This window comes from Fukomys damarensis, unplaced genomic scaffold (assembly GCF_012274545.1).
Source record: "Fukomys damarensis isolate Sample0158 unplaced genomic scaffold, DMR_v1.0_HiC HiC_scaffold_16, whole genome shotgun sequence".
Taxonomy (NCBI): Eukaryota; Metazoa; Chordata; class Mammalia; order Rodentia; family Bathyergidae; genus Fukomys; species Fukomys damarensis.
The window spans coordinates 110,242,632-110,262,683 of NW_022900928.1; the positions used below are offsets into that span (position 1 = coordinate 110,242,632).

At 34.2% G+C, this 20,052-nt stretch overlaps 1 protein-coding gene across 1 annotated transcript in view; it reads right to left on the reverse strand.

Annotated features, from left to right (window-relative positions):
* Positions 1-405: 405 nt before the first annotated feature.
* The window catches only part of Kansl1l (KAT8 regulatory NSL complex subunit 1 like), a 110,462-nt gene continuing 90,815 nt past the window's right edge, over positions 406-20,052 (reverse strand). Inside the window, exons 7-15 of the mRNA XM_010616055.3 lie at positions 19,144-19,309; positions 15,431-15,538; positions 8,875-9,003; positions 6,775-6,893; positions 5,941-6,065; positions 4,605-4,656; positions 3,103-3,215; positions 1,900-2,068; positions 406-945 (exon numbers count right to left, since the gene is read on the reverse strand). Coding sequence (XP_010614357.1) covers positions 715-945; positions 1,900-2,068; positions 3,103-3,215; positions 4,605-4,656; positions 5,941-6,065; positions 6,775-6,893; positions 8,875-9,003; positions 15,431-15,538; positions 19,144-19,309 — 1,212 coding nt within the window. The 3' untranslated portion in view covers positions 406-714. The remainder of the gene's footprint in view (positions 946-1,899; positions 2,069-3,102; positions 3,216-4,604; positions 4,657-5,940; positions 6,066-6,774; positions 6,894-8,874; positions 9,004-15,430; positions 15,539-19,143; positions 19,310-20,052) is intronic.

Genomic DNA, 20,052 nt, shown 5'->3' on the forward strand with positions numbered 1-20,052 from the left:
GTTAACAGCATTTGAATAAATGAGAATTGTTACCTAACAGAAGAATTTCCCTAAATGACTCTTGTGTAAACATGTGAAAAACAAATCCAGAACTACTCCCTCTCCATAGTCAAACTCAAAAGTGTCTTTCCTCAGCAGAGACCCGTGCTTTATATTATAGCTGACATTTTGTAGTGTATTCCAAACATGCATTTTCATTGCCAGTGCGGTTTTAAAACTATGCTTATGTGCATGTATGTATATATGTGTATATACTGTATATACACGTATATATTCCAGTATATTTGAGGGAATTTCAGTGAATTGTCATAGGAATAGAAAAAAGAATCATTTGATGCATGGCTCTATGTGTGGGTGTGTGTCTGTATGTGTGTGTGTGTTTGTGTGTCTGTGTGGTGTGTGATGTTAAAAATTATGCGGTAATGTGATTGGACATCAAATTGCAAAAGTTAATATATTGGTGCTTGTAATTTGTATGATAAATACAAATGATGAACATTTGTCTACAGGTAAAAAGCTAACTAGCTACTTCTGTGCTTCAGGAAGAAAAAAGATGTTTATCTTGCCTGTTTTGTAGGTAGCATAAAAGATGAATACATGCAGTCCATTCTCTTATTCTGGAATTGGGACGCAAAGATGTGGAAGGTCCAACACACCGCTTTTTTTTTCTCCTATCTTTCCTTCATTTACATAGTTTTCTTAACCTGTTCCCTGTCACCTATTTTTTTTAACATTAGTAAGTCCTAGACCTAAGGCTTTATATTCTTCCATCCCATCTAACTGAGTTTTTGGATGGTGTTTGTTCTCTGATGCACTGGTACCAAAGACTTCGCCATGGAAAGCTGCACTTGGCCTCTCGGGCTGCTCCTTTCCTTCATCTTGGCATGACAAGGCTGCTGTGTCTTCATCCTTCAGCGGAAAAGCCCGTCGTTCCCACCACAAAGACTGAAAGGGAAAACTTTTTCAGTTAAGTTTCAATTTGTTTTGTTTAAATTCATTTGTAATAATTTCCTAACCATTGCCTTGTTCTTTTAGCATGTAAATGTATATGTTTTCATGTGGACCTGTATAACTCAAATGGGGCGTTCTGGGAATTTAGTGACTGGTGAATTATTTCTTCTCTTTGCCACTGTCAGGAAGAGGAAATGCTACCAACAGGGCACTGGTCTTCATTTTCAGCTGGAGTATACTCTAGGAAAGCCCCTTTCCCACTGACTCTTCCTTAAGTTTTCTGCAATGTGTCTATTAATTTCCTTTCATAAACTCCATTTTCCCTTCTAGATCTGGTTCTTTTTTTGGCATTATTTATTATGAAGAAAAGTGCACAATGGATGCAGTATTAAAAAGCACTACCTTTAAGGTAAGAATTACCTCTATGAGGTGACAAGTAAGGACATAAAAGAGGAGGGGGCTGGGGATTTAGCTCAGTGGTGCCTCCCTTGCCTCTCAAGTGAAAGGTCTTGAGTTCAATCCCCAGTATCAAAAAAAAAAAAAAAAAATACAAGAGGAGGAAGAGAAATAGCAGCTGACATTTACTGCATACCAGCTGCTGTCCTCCATTAGTCAAAATTGTTTGCTTTCAGTAGCATGCCCATTCCCTACTAGGTAAGTAAGCAGGTGGCAGTTGGTGCTGACATTCTACACAATAAAATGATTGCCGACAGTGACTGATCTGCAGTACAGATCTGATTCTTACCCAGCAGCTAGACACTCAGTGATCAAACTAAATTTGCCGTAAGCAACTTCTCCACATCAATATTTTAAAAAGCCAAAAGGCAGTGAAGGGCCAGGGTATTTAGCTCAGTGGTTCCACTGCCTGACTTGCAAGCAAGCACAAGGACCTGAGTTCAATCCCCAGTACCAAAAAAAAAAAGGCAATGAAGTGAATCATACATGTACCTTGAACTCTTGGCTTTCATTTGAAAAGGGTGAGCCGTGTGCACACAAGTCAGGATGTGCTGCAGGCAACTCAGGGGGACTTGGAGCAGTGCAGTGCTGACTGCCACTGATGTCATTCAGGGATTCCTTTAGAACCATCTCCTGTCCTTCAGCATTTTTACTGTAAGCTCTAGCAAGAAAATAAATACTATTTGTTATCTCTTGAGATCTTAACATTTTGTGAACCAAGGTATCACTAAGTCAGCTTGATGGTTTTTATTTAAACAGTTCTGTATAAAAGTTCTTTAAAAAATCATTTTTCATCTTCCTGATGCTATTTTCATATCTCAAAGGCTTTTACATACTACTTCACTAGTCTGCCAAATTATTCTAGTGAGTTTTTTGCTACATAATTTGGTTTGCTTTTTGTGTTTTGGAAGACAAATGGGGGCAATTCCTTGACCCTCAACAATCTTTGATCTCATCTTTGTAAGGAGAACTTGAACGAGGATTACAGCAAATCTAGGTATCTTGAGACCTGTACAGAACAAGGTTTTTTATAATAATACTAATTAAATGACAGATAACCCTTAACTAAAGTGACTGGCAGACTTCATATTATCTTGCTTTTTGAGTTTTGACCATTTAAAAATAATTAAATTTAGGGCTGGGGATTTAGTGCATTGGTTCTACTGCCTGCCTCGCAAGCACAAGGACCCAAGTTTGATCCTCAGTACCAAAAAATAATAAATATAAGTAGTGTAAAATGCCAGGGATTCTTTCAAATCTTTAACTACTAAATATGTTTGTTTATTGTCCCTTCTCTAAGATCTGTTAATGTTTTTTAAAGTTTTTTAGATTATTTGGTTTTTAGACGAGAGATTTCTTGAGAAATTTTGTTTTAAAATACTATTTTTGAAATACTGCATGTTAAAATGGACGACCTGAATTCCACACCTTTGTTGGGTCCACTAGCCTACTTTATTTGTAGAGTTTTCATGAGAAATAGAGCAAAATAACAGAAACTTCTCTAATCATTATATAATCGGCCTAAATATAAGCTTAGTATATGTAGTGTGTGACAGCACATGCTAGGACAAAAACAGCTGACATTCCATACTGTGCTTACGTTATCCTTTCTAGTGGTGTCACCCAGACTTCATGAAGTTTTTGTTCATTCCATATGGATCCTGTAGTTTTGGGTTTTCAGTTTAAAATACTTGCCTGCTGTTTCTTCTGTGCCACTTGCTTTGTTCCCATAGTGACCACCTGGCTTGCTCTCTCTCTTCATATTTTTTGTGCCTTAGAGCAAAGACTTCATCAGAAAAATCTTCTACCTGGAATTAGAAAAACAGTTTGCTTTTATGGGAAACATTTTGAAATATGACACAGATTTCAAAGTGTCCTCATCTAGAGAACAACAGCAAGCAAACTAAATGCAGTTAGTGTCAGTCCAGAAAACAAATGTTAGATTAATCTCCAATGGGATTCTGGAACTTTTGGCGGGGCGGGGGGTCTCCCTTTGTGGTCCAGGCTGGTCTTAAACTCACTATGTAATCCAGACTGGCCTCAAAGTTGCAACAACCTTCTTGCCTCAACCTCCTGAGTGCTAGGATTATAGACATGTGCCACCATGCCCAGCTGGAAACTTTTTTTTTAAACTCTTCACTCTGGACTCATGTTTGAAGACTTACCTAGATTACAAATGGGTTGGGCTTCGAACTTGCTAAACCTTACAGAAAATATCCTCAATGCTGTAATCATTCATCACAGTTTTCATTGGTTTTCCATTACGGAACACACATTGTTCTTAGAACTTGTTAATATGAACTGTTGTCTGAGATAAACCAGAATTTATTTAATACTTATCTCAGATTCTAATCTAGATAACTGTTTGAGCCATGGTGTATAGGAGTTTGAGTTTCCTGGCCAGGATCACTGAATCAGGAAGAGTGCCTTAGAAGTGGAAAGGGCATTAAAGGAAAGGTAAATCTGGTTCATGAAAAATCTGAATGCTGGACAGAGACAGTTATTTGACAGAAACCAACTATTTTCTACAGTATTCTATACTGCTTCTACACAGACCATCACTTTGAAGTGATGAGTTTTCCCCTGTAATTGTTCTTAATGTAATTTTATCTGTACAGGTCCCCAGTCCTTTACCTAAAATCCCCAAATCCAAAAATCTGAAAAAAACTAGTTTTTCATACAATTCACACACAGTTTGATCTAAAACAGAGTGAGATTATTTCTAATGTATATCCCATTTCCCGTGCATATTTGACTACAGCACTGTCTTCGACTGCAGTGGTGTTACATGACATATGTATCACATTGTCTTTCTAAAGTCTAAAATCTTCCAAATTGTAAAGCAAATTGACCCTAATATTTTTATAATGGCATTGCAGATATGAATAGTTTGATACTAAGTCTCCTTGTACAGAGAAATATGACTACTACCAAGATAAATGTAGCTCTCAAAATAAATTCAGTGTCAATTCATTTAAATAATTCCATTATAATTGTTACTTTGGTACTCAAATATGCACAGAAACATTTTAGTAGCATTAATATCCTTTGTCAAAAGCTTCCTTGTTATAAGTGTAAAGAAAAAAATTAGTAGAAGTTAAAAGATTTGTGTTCCCTTTTAGTTCCTTAAATGTCAAATTAAGCATGCATCATAATATGTAAAGTGCAGTTCTCCTATTAAATGAAAGGTAGCTTACCTCTTCACCTAAGTTACATTCATCCAAAGGCTGAAGAACAGCCATTCTCCAGCTGTTGAAGATAACAAACCCATTTCAAACAGCTTTTATTAATCTTTCTAAACGTAGCAATTTTATTCTCTAGGTATAGCTAAATATATTAGTTTCTGTCCTTGGAAAGTCCATAATTCAGGTCGTTATTTTAATACTTTACTTAAAGAGAAAGGGTATTTGTACTATGAGAAAAGGATGAGAAGTCTTTACTTTTTACCTTAGAGTGAACAGACCATCTCTTATGTAGCTACCCTTTATATGTCATAATTATGTACTGACTTTGAATTCAGTCAGTGATATGCCAATAAACTGGCTTGGCCAATAAGGAGAAAAAAGACTTGATTTGTACCATCTTCTGATTTTTTTTTTTTTTTGGTGAGAAAATGATTATTTTTGAAGAAAAATTGGACATTCTCTATATATCAGCTCTCATAATACTTTCTAAGATTACTTCTCTTAATATAGTAATGAATGAAATAAAATTAATGATGAAATTAAAATAGAGATAGGTAGGAATTAACTTTATTTGTTATTACAAGACTCATTTCTTAATATCCAGCCATTTCTGTGTCTACTTTCTGGTGTCATAGTCATAAATTTTAAACTCTTCATCACTAAAAATTGTGCTAATATCACTGCCTATAGAAGATCTGTGAATTGCATTCAGGGACCTCCACAGTCTGGTTCTTTTCCAGCCTTAACTCCCTTTATTAACCTTTGCCAAAACCTCAGTATAACTAAGCCTTATACACTTGTCTGTCTGCCTTTTTTATGATCTCCCTGTAAAAATTACCTCTTTAACCTCATGGATATCCTCTCAGTCTTTTCCATTCATATTTCTAGATAATGTGTTTAATGCTCACTTGGCAGTATATCAAAATCTTATTTTCCTTATCACGTGTTTTATCTTGGAGTATGATATAATGTGTAAACTGAGTTCCTTTCTTTAACTCTTTGCAACCTCATGTGTAACTAGCTTTTAATGTAGGTGTCATATGTTACTATAGTTTTAAACATCACTAACGTATCTTTTCATGCTGTATACATAAGTTACAACTGAAAAAAGACATTGCTAAAGTAAATCAGTCTAGAAATTATCACTTCTTAAAAATAAGAAGTAAAGTTGTGATAACACATGGCATTTTTTTCTAGCATGAGTAAGTAAAGTTTTCTTCACCTGTTTCCCTCCATGACTCTACAAGTGGGGTGGGAAGAAGGGGAACATCTCAGTTAAAATTCTAACTTTACTCCACATTTCAGTTTATTGAAGAAGAAAGAACAGTTGTCAGGTAAGTATACATACCTTGGAGTCAGTATTTCCTTATATTGGAGTTTTTCTAACTTAGCTGGGGCTACTAATGACATAGGAATCACAATGTTATCTATGTCATAAGAGCTTTCACTTCTTAACCTCCGCCGTGCAGTACTCTGCAAAACAGGATTATGGTACTGCTTTACAGTAGTATCTAGTTATCTGTGGTGATATTCTTTCATTTGTTATAAAAAAGATAATGTGCTGTATATCTGTGGGATAGTTTTTATAAATATATTGTTATAAAATCTGATTATAAAATGTTACCAATTAAAAATGCATGCCTATATTTTGTAAATTAAAACAAACCTCTGTGGGTGTGTGGTATATATTTATATGCACAAACATAGCTTATTATTAGGAAAGGTTTGAACCCTTCAGTAAAGGTAATTATTACGAGCTTCATTTATGTGTTCCTTTGTCCCCAACCGTCATTCAGACCATTGATTTCTAAATCTCTCACCTTTGGACCTCTCAAGTCCCTGACCATATGACAAACAAAACAGATTAGCAACATAAATCCTGAATTCTCTTTAGCAAAAACTATATTTAAATTCATACGTTACAGAGTAGAGATAGCTATGATAAATGTTTTTAACAGAAAAAGAAACCATAACCAAAGATTATTAATAAACTCTTAGCTTCTAGGTAAAAATGTCTTTTCTAACCAAATTTACAGCTTCCTAGTAAGGTAGTTCTAAACGTGCTAGTAAATAAGGCTGATAAAGATTAACAGAATAATTCTGCAGGCCATTTTCATTTTATTTCAAAATAAAGCAATTTTAGAGTTCAATCTAAACAAAACAAAACAAAACAAAAACCTACTTGTGATGATGAATTCGGGGTTCTTCCTATAACATTGAAATTAGAGACAGCAGTAAAATTGCAATGTGATCCTGGTTCTGTGTGTTGGAAAGCAAATTCCTCAAATCTATCCCTTTCTCCTGCCATGGAAAGAACCATTCAGAATGTCACACGTTAAACATGGTCAAGATTATCAGAATTATTTTCCCGATTAGGTGCTAACTGTTTCCCTATTGGTTTTTTAAATTCATATATCAGTAAGTAAGCAAAATGAAATTGTAAATGAAGAACTTTATCCAGTCTTGCTTTATATAAAGTATTTCTATTTTCTGGGATCTTGGGTTTGTGTGTGTGTGGGTTTTTGTTTTTTTTTTTTTTTGGTATCAGGGATTGAACTTGGGTCCTTGAGCTTTCAAGGCCACCGAACCACTGAGCTAAATCCCTGGCCCTGTGGTTTATTTTTTTAATCCAGTACATTTCATATTATTCCTTGAGTAATACCATCTGCTCTATCATGTCTTCTGCTTTCTGTGATTACTACCAATAGTAGTAGTTGCATGTCAGGACTAATCATAATTTTCTTATCTGTTCTCTCATTTGTTCATATCTGACTTTCTCTTTTCTCTGAGATTTCTTTAACTTGATTTTCTGAACACTCTTGAGGTTTGAAAAAGTTTCTACAACTAAAATTTCTGAAAGTTTGATGTCTGGTTTGTGTTTGCTTCGGCAGCACATGGACTAAAATTGATGTCTGCTGTTCATTTTTTATAGCATTTCATGGATGAAATTTGTCTGGATATTGATTAGATGTTTACTTTTATTCACATGTTTTTTTTTCAAGTTCCTTCTGTTTTTTTCAATCCCTGTTTATGCATTTATTTACTGCCATTGCCTGTTTTGCTTCATTATGAAACCTAACAAGAATATTTTTTGTGTAATCTAATAACCAGGCCACATTTACATTTCTTAACTTGTTTAAAAAATATCCTTTATGACTTAGTTTCTTTGAATCAGGATCCTCAGAATGAAACTGGTTATTGTCTCCTAGGCCATCTTACAATCTAGAATAGTTCATTTTTCATGACATCACTTGTTACATGGACTAGACCATATGTCCTGGATTTTGCAAATTATGTAATTATTTATTTCATTTGTTCTTATATCATTTCATTTGTTCTTTTCCTTGTACAGTATCTGCATTAAACTTGAAATTGGATCTAATGATCAATTCTAGTGAAACACTGTATTATTTATATCTTAGGGAATGTATTTCATAATGCATCTTATTCAAGAGAGTTTTCCTATGTTTTGGTATGCATGTGTGAAAGTTCCTTAAAAGCTAGGTGATTCTTGGTCATGCTTAGGAGTGAGACAAAGGGAATAGTGAAATATCTAGAAACATGGGGGTTGGTTCATTTTCTGTCACAGTCAGTCTACTTGGTCTGTTTTTGGTGACATTTCTGTAGACACTAGAGATGAATATGAAACCCATTCTGTATAATTTTAATTCAGTGCATCATGGATGTAATTAGTTTCTACTTTATTGGGTATGCTATTGATATTACATTTGGGGAATACTTGATAGAACTTGCTAATCAAAATATCTTGCCAGTTTTATCATTGACAATAACAGCAGTGATTGCCTCCTCTATGTCCCCACAAAGAAACACGCTTTGCTAACTCTTGGTCATTTTGAAGCTTTACATTTAAAGACCTCTAAGGAGAACCGAACAAGATAGTTGAGCACCTCAGTTAAATCATGATCTCTTTCTTAAAATCCTGAAGAATTTTTAAATGGTGATAAATTTCTGAAAGGCAATCTTGTACTGACCCATTCTGAATCCAGAATAACCTTGGAGTCTAAATCCTATCCACACAACAGTTCATAGAATAAAATTAGTCAGGGAACATAGGAAGAAATTCTTAATTGCCACAAAGTGGATAGATACTAAGTCTACAAACTGTTAATCAGCTACATGAATATGTTCATAGGGTCATAGATGTTTTGTGTGATTAGTGACTGTTTTGGGTTATAGGTACTCGTGATTCAGGGATTCTCTGAAACCAAAGTTTTATTTTAATGTTTAACACTAATGAACATATATACCCATTTTAACCTACCTATTGCTGTTTCACTCAAATGTCTTTTCTTTCTTCCCTGTAATAGTTGTATAGAAGATTCTGACCTTATTGGAGGCTTACACATAGGTGAATATCCATTTCTCCATTGATTCAAAGAAGTACTCTGCACTAAAACAAATGAGAAGGAAATGTGAGGTTTTGGTTTCTTAACACAAATAGATAATGAACATATTCATCTGTTTTAAGTTATATAGTATCGGATTTTAAGATACCAGTGAAATATCAAGATGAACAACTCTTAAACTAAAACTACATGTAATAGGATTCCTTAAAAACATTCTCAAAGAGTGCCCAGTTTGCTATGTTTTGCTCGATTTTGTTTGGCTTTTTGTTTTTGTTTTTGTTGTTGTTGTTTTTGAGAGGATGTAAAAGTAAGGTGGTCTTCTCAGAGTATTCTAGATTAGTTCTTGGTTGAATATGATCTGAACCCTAAAGTTGCCTACCTTAAAATCTGGGAATAATTTAGGACCAGGAAAAATCCAACCACTATGGTCACAACAGACTAGGACTTCCTGAGAGGAAGAACCAGACTTTGTTTAGTGAATATTTTCTAAATTTTATTGTGGTAGCCAGAGATGATTTCAAAGTAAAAGTATTATGTCATACTTTTTAAAAATTCACACACACACAGCCTCCTTTTTTTCATACAGGGTCACACTTGTAGTTCAGGCTGGGCTTGAACTCAGAGTAAGTAGTCTTGCCTCTGTCTCCCAAGTGTTGGAATTATAGGCATTTGCCATATGCCTGGCTTCTTACATTTTTCTTTTAAACAATGAATTTAAAACAATTTTCAGATACTTAATGAGTCACTATACCTGTTTCCTTATCTTTAAAACAAGGATAATAACTATCTTGGGCTTATGAAGACTAAATGAGTTAATTCCCGCAGTAAAGGAATTAGTGTCTGGAGTAATAAGTGCTTAATAAATGTTTTTTATCAGTATGAATAATGTCTATCTGGACCTCATATTTCCAGTACTGGTGTAGCAGTAGAAGAGTCTTCTTAACAGGGAATATCAACCTCAAAGATGAGTGCACAAAATCTACAAATCTTGAATAGCAGCTTCATAAACTACAAGTCGAAGAACCCTCTCAAGAAATAGTTGTTGGAACATTTATAGAATACAAATGAACAAGTCTTTAAAACAACCAACGTTATAAAGAAAAGTCAAGAGGACTCTCTACAGAAATCTTATAAAACTATAATTACTCAACTAAAAACAAGCAGCATTACTTAAGATGAGTAACAGATACGGGAAATTGAGATTGGGCCTGGAAGAAAAGTTGACAATTTGAAGTAACAGTGATGGAAAATATGAGGAAAATAATGAAGTGGGGTAAGAGGATAGAGTGAAGAGTAACTGAAGAAATAGCCAAATGTTTTTCCAGAATTAGCCCTGATAATTAGAGAACTCACTTGAACAGTGTTAAAGCAAATGAAAACAGAAAAATCAGTCATGTAACACATCATGGGAGGAAGTTACTTTGAAAGTTACAAGACGATGGTTAAAATGGTAAGAGAAATGAGGCTTCAGTTGACAGAGTGAAACTTGGTGTAAGAAAACAGTAACTTGCATAGCTAGGGAAAATGGTAGGTAGGAATTCTAAGACGGCCCCAAAGATTTCCTACCAATCAAAGATGTTAGGTGGGGAGGAAAACAGATGGCTTGAGGATCCCTATGAGTGCTGGAGGGGTAACCCGTGGTAGAGCTTCTGTTATTTTGCTGGAGTTTAAGCACACCCCAGAAGATTCTTCCTTCTGTTTACCACAGCTTGTAGAAAGGCCAAGGCAGTGCGACAAATCTGAGAACTGAACAGTAGCTATGTAGTGTAGAAGAAGGGAAGGCAATGAAAAGGATCCAGGAGCGGCTAGGAGTCACCTGTGTAGGGAGGGCTTTGGGGCCTCAAGAATATTCCCTCAGATGTCTTAAAAGGATAGGAGCAGGGAGCAGGTATGACAGTTAGATTGCACTGGTAAAGATCACTGGCTATAATGGTCAAAGGGAAATAAAACTTTGTAGTCTCTTTCAGCAGTATATACCGTTATGCTAGACTATTGTAGTAATACAGATTTGAAACATTTATAGATGATATCGACAAACTGTTGATTAGATATGAGGGACTGTGGGTAAAGGATGAGACCTTTACCTTTAGTTTTGGATCGTATACTGGTTATAGTTCCCTTGTTCCTCCTCTTCTATCCATTCTCAAATCTTAACAAAATTAAACTTTGAAAAAACTTGGTCTTTTCATGTCCCCTTTACTCAGATTCCCCCAAAGTTAAGATTTTTATCACATTTGTTTTACCTCTTTCTTTCTGTACTCGTTTCTAACACGAGGCTCTTTTATATAGATTACATGTGTATTTCTCAAAAAGTGACATTCTTTTACAAAGCCACACAGTTGTCATAAATTAACACCATTAGCTAATCTGTAAATGTTCACATTTTACCAGTTATCCCTATAAAATTCTCTGTAGACAATTCCAATCATTCATTGCATTTAGTTTCCAGGTCTCTCTATAGTTGTATATCTGCAACAGTTGCACTGTCATTTTTCATAACCTTTAATATTTTTATAAATACCCTTGGATTGGTTTTGTCTTGAACAGTGTTTCCTCATGTTGAGGCTAATCGTGTACTTACTCCTTACCTCTACAGTGTGACTTTTCCCTATTTCCTTATCTGAAGTCAACAGTGTCACTATAAATGCAAAATTTAACAGATAATTTAGGCTGTACCCAGACTCTCTGGCAAAGCACAGTAGGATCTGTTTGCTCTCCTTCATGCAGTTTACTGTGCAGGAATACCAAGCTATTTGTAGATACCTGAACACACCAAACTGTTGTAGGTCTTTGTGATGAATGTTTCTGTCCATTATTAAAACCTTGTCGCACAGTATGGACCAATAGCATCTGAATCTCCTTCGACCTTGTTAGAATGCAGAATCACAAGGCCCAAAATTCTCAAAATATTAAACTCTAGTTGTATTTATTTCTGTAGAAATCACTAAATGTCAGTGGCGAGCTATTTTGGACAGATACAGAGGATAAAACCTCTGTATGGGGATGTTATACAAAAGAATACCTTATTGATGTGTCTAACGATAGTGCAGCCTTCATCTCAAGTGTATTCCATTGTTATCCTTACCCCTTCTATTCCAGTGTGGCATGTAATGTATCATTACATGATTGAGAGTACAAGTTCTATGCCTGACATATTTACATTGCTTCATCTTAAGTTAGATAAATAGAGCAACATTAGAAGAAATACAGTCATCTTAACTTCTAACACACAATGTACTTTCACTTTTGCACACATTTTCAATCATAAACATGCCTGTACATTTCATACTTCATATACATTTTAAATATTAAGTCATAATTTTAATTAGGATAAAATAACTTTTTATCGCATAACTGTTCAATATTTCTGCATGTGGTTGCTGTACATTTTTCTGATTAGAGACATAATCATTTGGGTATTCCATAGCTGTTGGACATTATAGTTATCATCAATATCATAATGAAATTATTGCGATTAGGGAGATTCTTAATATAATCATGCTCACAGATAATGTGTTTTGCCTTTAAACAAAGTTTAATCTCAGTATCAACCCAAATGAGTAGGATTACATCATGAAAAGATATATAAACATAATCTATACTTCCCAGTGCTTTTTAGTCTGTCTTCCACTAGCCATAGCTAGTTGTTCCTAGTCTTTGGTGCTTTTTTTTTTTTTCTAACTTTATACTGTGGAAAAATAAAAGAGACTAAAATAATGAATTCCCGTGTACCTGTCGTTCAGCTATTATCTTTTCATCTGTGTATGTCAGTGTGAACCAGTAATAAACTACAACATATGTGTAGGTAATCATGGTGCCTTATTACATATGAAAAATTAATCATACATTAATATTTACAAGTTCATGTTCACATTTCTTAGATTAAAAGTATGTGTATAATGTATGTACATGTGTAGATATAGCTCTTTTGTTCAAATCAGAATCTCAACAAGGTCCACACATTGCCTTTGGTTGAAAAGAGGAATATCCTTTCATGATTATAATTGTATCAAATACAAGAAGTGAAACGCTTGCATCCCTTTTTGTCACAATATCCTTTTGTAAGTGTGTGACTGTCTTCATGAACTTTTAAGATTTTTAAGGTTGCATAACTATGACAATACATTAACTATTCCCCTATTACATTCTTCAAGTTGTTCCTTATTTTTCACTATCACAAAAATAGTAAGATAAATGTATTTGTAAAAAGCTTGTTTCACATTTGGTAGGATTAGATTCTAGAAAATGGTATAATTACGTCAGAATACAGAGTTTTCAGTCAACATTAATTTTGAGTAGATATAAAGGTAAACAAGATAATTTTATCTTATTAAACAAGTCATCTTATTAAAAACATACTTAAAAGGCTTTGTAATGTATCTCACAGTGCTTTCAAAAAGGCTTGAATTGATTCTTAAATCCTGAGAGTACTTTTTAAAACCGTAATTTTTTATAGAATTGATCATAATAATAGGCAAAAGTTCTAAGTTCTAATAGGCACAAGATCTAAGTAAATGTTAGGTAATATTTTCATTTTATTACCAGTCACATCTGGTTTTTCTTCTAATACAAGCTTCATTTTTAACTCTTCAGTCCATCTGAAATATATTTTTTAGTGTTGTCCATTTTAAATTGTAATGTGCTGTTATAGTGGACAGATCTCATTTAATCATTACTGAGTGCTGCTGATTACAGATGAAAGTTGGTTTAGAGCATGGACTGTGAGCCAGACTGCTTGAGTTTGAATCACAGCTACCACTACTCTGTCATTCGGGAAGGTTATTGAAGGATAGTAACAATACTGACCTCATAGATTAATAAAATTGCCTAATATAAATCTCTCAACTAGTTTCTATGTTGGCATAGAAAGGATGCATCATAAAATTATTGTCATGAATATTTATTGACCAAACCACCCTTTCTACAGCAATAGGAAAATACCAATATCATACAGAGACCCTTTGAGTCTCTCTCAAGGCTTTTTGTATGTAGTCTTAATCTGGCTTCCACCAGTATCACATTATTTTAATGATCATAACAGTTTGATATCTGATATGTCTCCGGATCTTTTGCAATTTTTAATTGTCAATCTAAAGTTATTTGTGTAAACTTCAGAATGACTGTTCAAAAAATATTTCTGTGATTCTGATTCAAATTATATTCTACTGATAAATTAACAAGTGGGAAAATTGGCAAGTTACAATGCTTTCAACAAGAATGGAGTATTTCTTTCCATACAGGAACATCGTTCTGTGTCCCTCCTTCACTGAACTGCTGACATTTTCTTTATGAAAATCCTTAAGTTTAATCAGAGATATGTTGTATTTTCATTGTCACACTGACTAGCATACATTATTTCTTTACAAATTCTATCTAGTCATTAGTGATATTTTTAGAAACTGATTTTATTTCTTTTGTTTTGGAAATTGAACCAAGGACTTTCCTACCCCATCGCTAACAGCGCTGCTGATTTTTTATAATAAAACTTTGGTTCTAATAGACATTCATTTGACTCTTGAGTTTTTAGATTTTTTAGGTAGTTATTTCATCTGGAAATAATTTGTCTTAGTTCTTATGACTTTTGGATGTTATGAAGATTTTCACTTTGCAGCTAATCAAAATATGCTAATGTTTTTCTGCCTTACAATTACTTCCAAGCACAGATAATATCTTCACACCCTGTGGGGCAATCATAAACATTTCATTATAATTTCTTTTTAAGTTTTATGATGTAGTTTTAATCTTAAAATTATTAGAACCAACTAGAATTCATTCTGATGCATGATATGAAATGAGTACAGTATTTAAATTTTTTTCTCAGAAAAATTTAACAATACTGTTTATTGAATGGTTCTCCACCTCTGATTCACAATTCTTTCTAGGTCATAAATTACAAATTATGGAGTGTTATTTCATGAATCTTCCTACATGTAAGCAAAATAAAATCTAGTTATTACAGAGTTTTGTCATGTTTCCATATATGGTTGAGGTAGGCTGAATTTTCTAGCAGTTCCTTTTATATTTTCTTATTTAATCCTCTCAGGGGCCTATGGAATTATTTTAAGCTAACCAAATCTAGTAGAACTTCAAGTTAAATTGCATTAAAAATGAACTTATAAAGAGAATGGATATCCTTATCAACTGTATCATACAGGAATGCTGTTTCTATTAATCAGTTGTGCTTCATAATTTTCATCCAGTAGTTATCACACACATTTGTAAAGATTGCTCCTGTGTATTTTCTTTCATTTATGCATTTTTTCCTAGTGTTGAGGATCAAACTCAGGGCCTCAAAAATGATATGCAGCTCCTGTGTACTTTCTGTTTGTGTGTGATTTGCAAAAAGTAAATGTTAAAAATTTGGAATTTATATTTATTTTGTTAAATTTTATTTACTTAGAACAAAAAACTAGTAAGTATGAAGGCTGTAAAAAGGCAACATGAAGTACAAGATTTGTAAATGTGACATACCAGGTGATGGTGATAAGATACAGCCACCTACAGTTTGATTTGCAGCAAGATCTCCTCTGATTTCATTGTTTTTAAATAATGTTTCAAGGTGAAAATGAAGAGGCACATCTACAAAAATAAAGTTAAAAAATATTTTCCATGAACACCATTCTTTACAGAATACTATTTTGCTTCCTTTCTATAAATACCATACAAGCTTACAAAATAAATATTTGAAAAGTCAGAATACTCTACAAGCATGTTGGTAGCAATCATTTGGAAGTTATTTAAGTATATTTAATAGTGTATTTAATAAGCAAGATCTTAACCTATGACAGCTTTGTGAGCTTCCTAAAACAGGTAAGGTAAATACTAATTGTAAATATAATTCACAGGTGAATGGAAATAAATGTACCCTAAAGATCTTTAACAAAACAGTCAAAACTGGCTGTCAACCCATTCCACTACATCACCACAAAATTCATTTGAAATAATGAAGTTTGCAAAAGATAACAACACTTAGGGGAATATTGCTATAATTCAGATGTAACCTTTTATGAAAACTGCTTTCATGATGGTTAAAACTGACAAACTAGTTTTCCTTTAAATTCTTGGGGAAACTGAATTTATAATGTTTATATATTTCACCCTGTCACAACCAAAAAGTCAAGTTAAAAGATTTGCTCACATTTATTTTTTTCTTTTGAGAACATGCAAGCAATCTTAAAAAGCCTGGCTAGCTGGGCATGATGGCACATGCCCTTACAGGCTGGGGCAAGTGGATCACAAGTTCAAGTCCATCCTGGACAAATTAGCAAGATCTTGTCTCTAAATAATAGTTAAAAAGGGTGGGGGATGTGACTAAGTGGTAGAACATTTGCCTAGTATGAATGAGGCCCTGCATTCAGTGCCTGCACTGCGGGAAGAGGGGACACAAATAATAGACACCTAAACCTTTCCTGGGGGGTTATAAAGCAGTTGGTACAGTGGAAGTTTTGCTAATCAAAACATTTATTATTAAGAAAATTAAGATAAACCAGGATAGATCCAAGAGTGGGTTTAAAGAGATGTATCTCTTACTCAATGTATTTTAAGGGGTCAGGGACTTAGTGGTTCTGCCATCTGCCTCACTAGTGCAAGGTTCTGAGTTTGATCCTCCATACCAAAAGAACAATCATTTTATTGGTAAAGTCCAAGTGCGAGCATGGAAAAAGTTGGAGAAAACAAAATTGGTTCATGGTTATCATCATGGAGTTTTTGTCTTAAGGGTCAGTGACAAAATGACATTGTAAAAGTTCTCCCTTAAAATTCTACTTAAACATTTCAAGATTCAGACTCATTCTAATTCCTAAACATTGTTTCTTCAAAGAGATGTAACTGCTATAAAACAAAGGGGAAAAAATGAAAACCAAGACCTGTCACGTAAAGGTACAAGATCCCAATGATGAATGTAACTGTACTGTATACCTAAAATGTACCAATAAACTCAATGAGAAAAAAAAGAATATCTCTTATACCACTGCATGTGAGTTAAAACATGATATAACCAGAGAAGAGCCTTACTCAGCCTGAGTAACATTTTTAGTACCCACCCTGTGACCTATGGGTTCTCAATACTTCACAACACATTTAAACTTTTTAGTATACTTTTCAGTTGTTCTAAACTGGAAAACAAGTGCCCTGGTTTATTTGTATTTAACTCCTAGCACCTATTCAGTACACTGTATATAAGTTAAGAGATTTTTAGTAAATGAATTCAAGGAATGGATGGCCCTAAAGAAGGTGAGCTAATTTTATTATAAACATAATGTCCCCTATAATGATTCTGTCTGTAAGATGAAGGATATTTATACACATTCTCAGGGTTAGGTCTTATGATGAAGAACAGGTGTCAGCTGTCAGGGCCATGTCAACAGAAACAAACATGGTTTCTCTTAGAGAAATCTGAAATGAAATGAGAGAGGGTAGGAAACAAAATCACTTAGGAGACAGGTGGGGAAGGAGCAGTTAGGGAGGGTCGTAAAGGGTTAGAAAATGATCAAGGTATGTTAAACACACCAATCTCCCAAAAGAAAAATCAAGATTATGTATTGAAACACACCCAAATAATTATTTCATATATATGAAATAGTTTTTTACTGCTGTTTTGGTTTTTTGAGACAGGGTCACTCTATGTAGTTCAAGCTGACCTTGATTTCACTAGCCAGGCTGGTCTTGAATCCCTGGGATCCTCCTGCCTCACCCTCCTGAGTGCTGAGATTACAGGCATGTGCAGGTTTAAGAAATAGGAAGTTTAAGAGCCAAAAACAAAATGGTGTTTTAGGAGAATACCTTCGAATGAACTAGCTCCATCATTTATTAGCTCAGTTTTATGGTTTAGATCTAAAATGTCCCCAATCGTTCTCAGCCTTTTGGCTAAGATCAAGTATAGATCTAAAATGGCTCCTAGAGCTTCCTGTATGAAAGAAGATGGGAGCATTATAGCTGACTTGCAACAGCAAGGTGGGACTGGTCAGAGGAGGTCAGTGTGGAGGTGACCTGCAAGAATGTAGCTCCCTTCCCTTCTCCCTTGACTCTGCTTCCCCTCTGCCATGAAGGGAACAGCTTTCTTCTGCCCAGGCCCTTATGTGGAGCCAATGATTGTGCACGACTGAAATTTCTAAAATGTGAGTCAAAATAAACCTCTAAGGTGCAAGTTTTTGTATTTTGTCCCAGCAATGAGAAAAATGTCTAAGACACTAATTGTGGATAAATCATGTCTCTAAGCTTAGTTTTCCCATAAGTAAGATGCAGAGAACAACACCATCTGTTCTCATGGGGTTGTTTTGAGAATTAAACAAGAAAATAAAAGATGCCTAGTATACACAGAGCCCAGTGTATGCTGACAATAAATGTTAGCTGCAGTAATATTGTACAGTGTTTTATTATTTCTACCTACTAGGAAAGTTGTCTCAAAGACAGGCTAATGGAATTCCCATTCAGAATTTAAAGAATGGTGTAGTTAACATGTTAATACTGTTAAGAACTAAATTAAGATGTATGGAAACAATACAGGTAGAAAAAACAGTATATCACAAAGAGAGACAGTCTCCTAACTGAAAACGTTAAAAAGATTAACACAAGCTGAAAAGGAAACAAAAGCCCATTTGCGAAATCCCTAATAAAGAGAAGGACCTGAGGTGAGGAACATGAGGCATGTTCCTTTTCCATCTAAAATATTTACATTGAATCTAACAGGAAAGCCCGGGAAAGTTACCCAAAATATTAAGAACTGGGAATTTAAAAGTGCCTTAGAGCTGTAGGATGTAAATGCCTCCACTTACTCAGATAATGTATACCCTTTAGGTTCAAAAGCTGACTAAACTTATATAGATGGTTTTCCTCCCAATTGAATAAATTAAATATAGTCTATAATTATAAACGGCAGAACATTGTATGGTAGGGAAAACTCCATGTAAAACAGCCCATTACTACTGAGAAACATCACAGCAACACAGCTGGTTGCCAAAAGTTTTAACAAAATTTAATGGCACAGGAGGTTAAAATCCACTTCTCAAAGAAAAATAATTTAAAAATCAACTTAAAAACATCAGTGTCACATGTAACTAAATTCCTCTGTAAAAACTGCTCAGGCCTCGTGACAATAACTTTTTTAGATTACTTGTGTACATAAGGTTCTGTTTCACTATAGAAAGTACACAGAGTTACTTAGACATTTTCGTGAGGAAGCTTACCTGACGGCAATGACAGGACAGGATGGAAAGAGGAATCTAAGTCTGCAACATGTTCTCTTAACATCTGAGACTTGGAGTTGTGTTCACAGTTAATCCCAGCTGCAGGTGACTGCAGGCAAGGCATTTGTGTAGGACTGAAAAATGATGTTGCTTTTGAATGCATAATCTGCAATGAACAACAACAGACTTCAGTTTTGCTTGAAAGTTAAATGCAAGACAGTGTAACAGTTATAATTCAGTATCTGATCGATACTATGAAAAAGTCCTATCTTAATGAGGAACCTTGAGGGAAGAGCTTTAAAATGACACAGAATAATGATGTAAGATAAACTAATCAAAAACCAGCTATAAACTAGATGAAGTCTGACTAATCCCATATTATTTTTGAAAAATGAAGTTATGTCCGTGAAAGTGGAATTTTTTCTCATCTTAGAAGTTACAGTAAAGCAGAAAGAATCCAAGAATAAAGCATGTCCCTCATTTATTTAATCATACATTTTTTTTCAATAAAACAATGCAATTTTCTTCTATAAACATACATATCTTAAATGTTTTCCTAACTTTGTTTCAATTGTAAAAGGTTTTAAAATAGCTTTTACTTATTGATCATATCCCACAACTGCACAAAACTTTATTATTCTAGTAGTATATTTATAGCTTCTTTTAGTCTTCTATTATTTAAACATTACCTGCAAATGATAACAGTCCAATTTCTTTCATTCAATACTAATAGTTTTATTATTATTTATTTGGGGGATTCCAATCATGCTGGGTAAGTTCACCTGTTAGGCAATTAACAGAAATAATCAAAGCAGTTGCTTTTGTTTTGCTCTTTAAAACAAATTTTATTAACTCATCAAATTTAGAGTGATGTGGATTGTAGGATTTGCTTCTTTGGTATGTACAGGA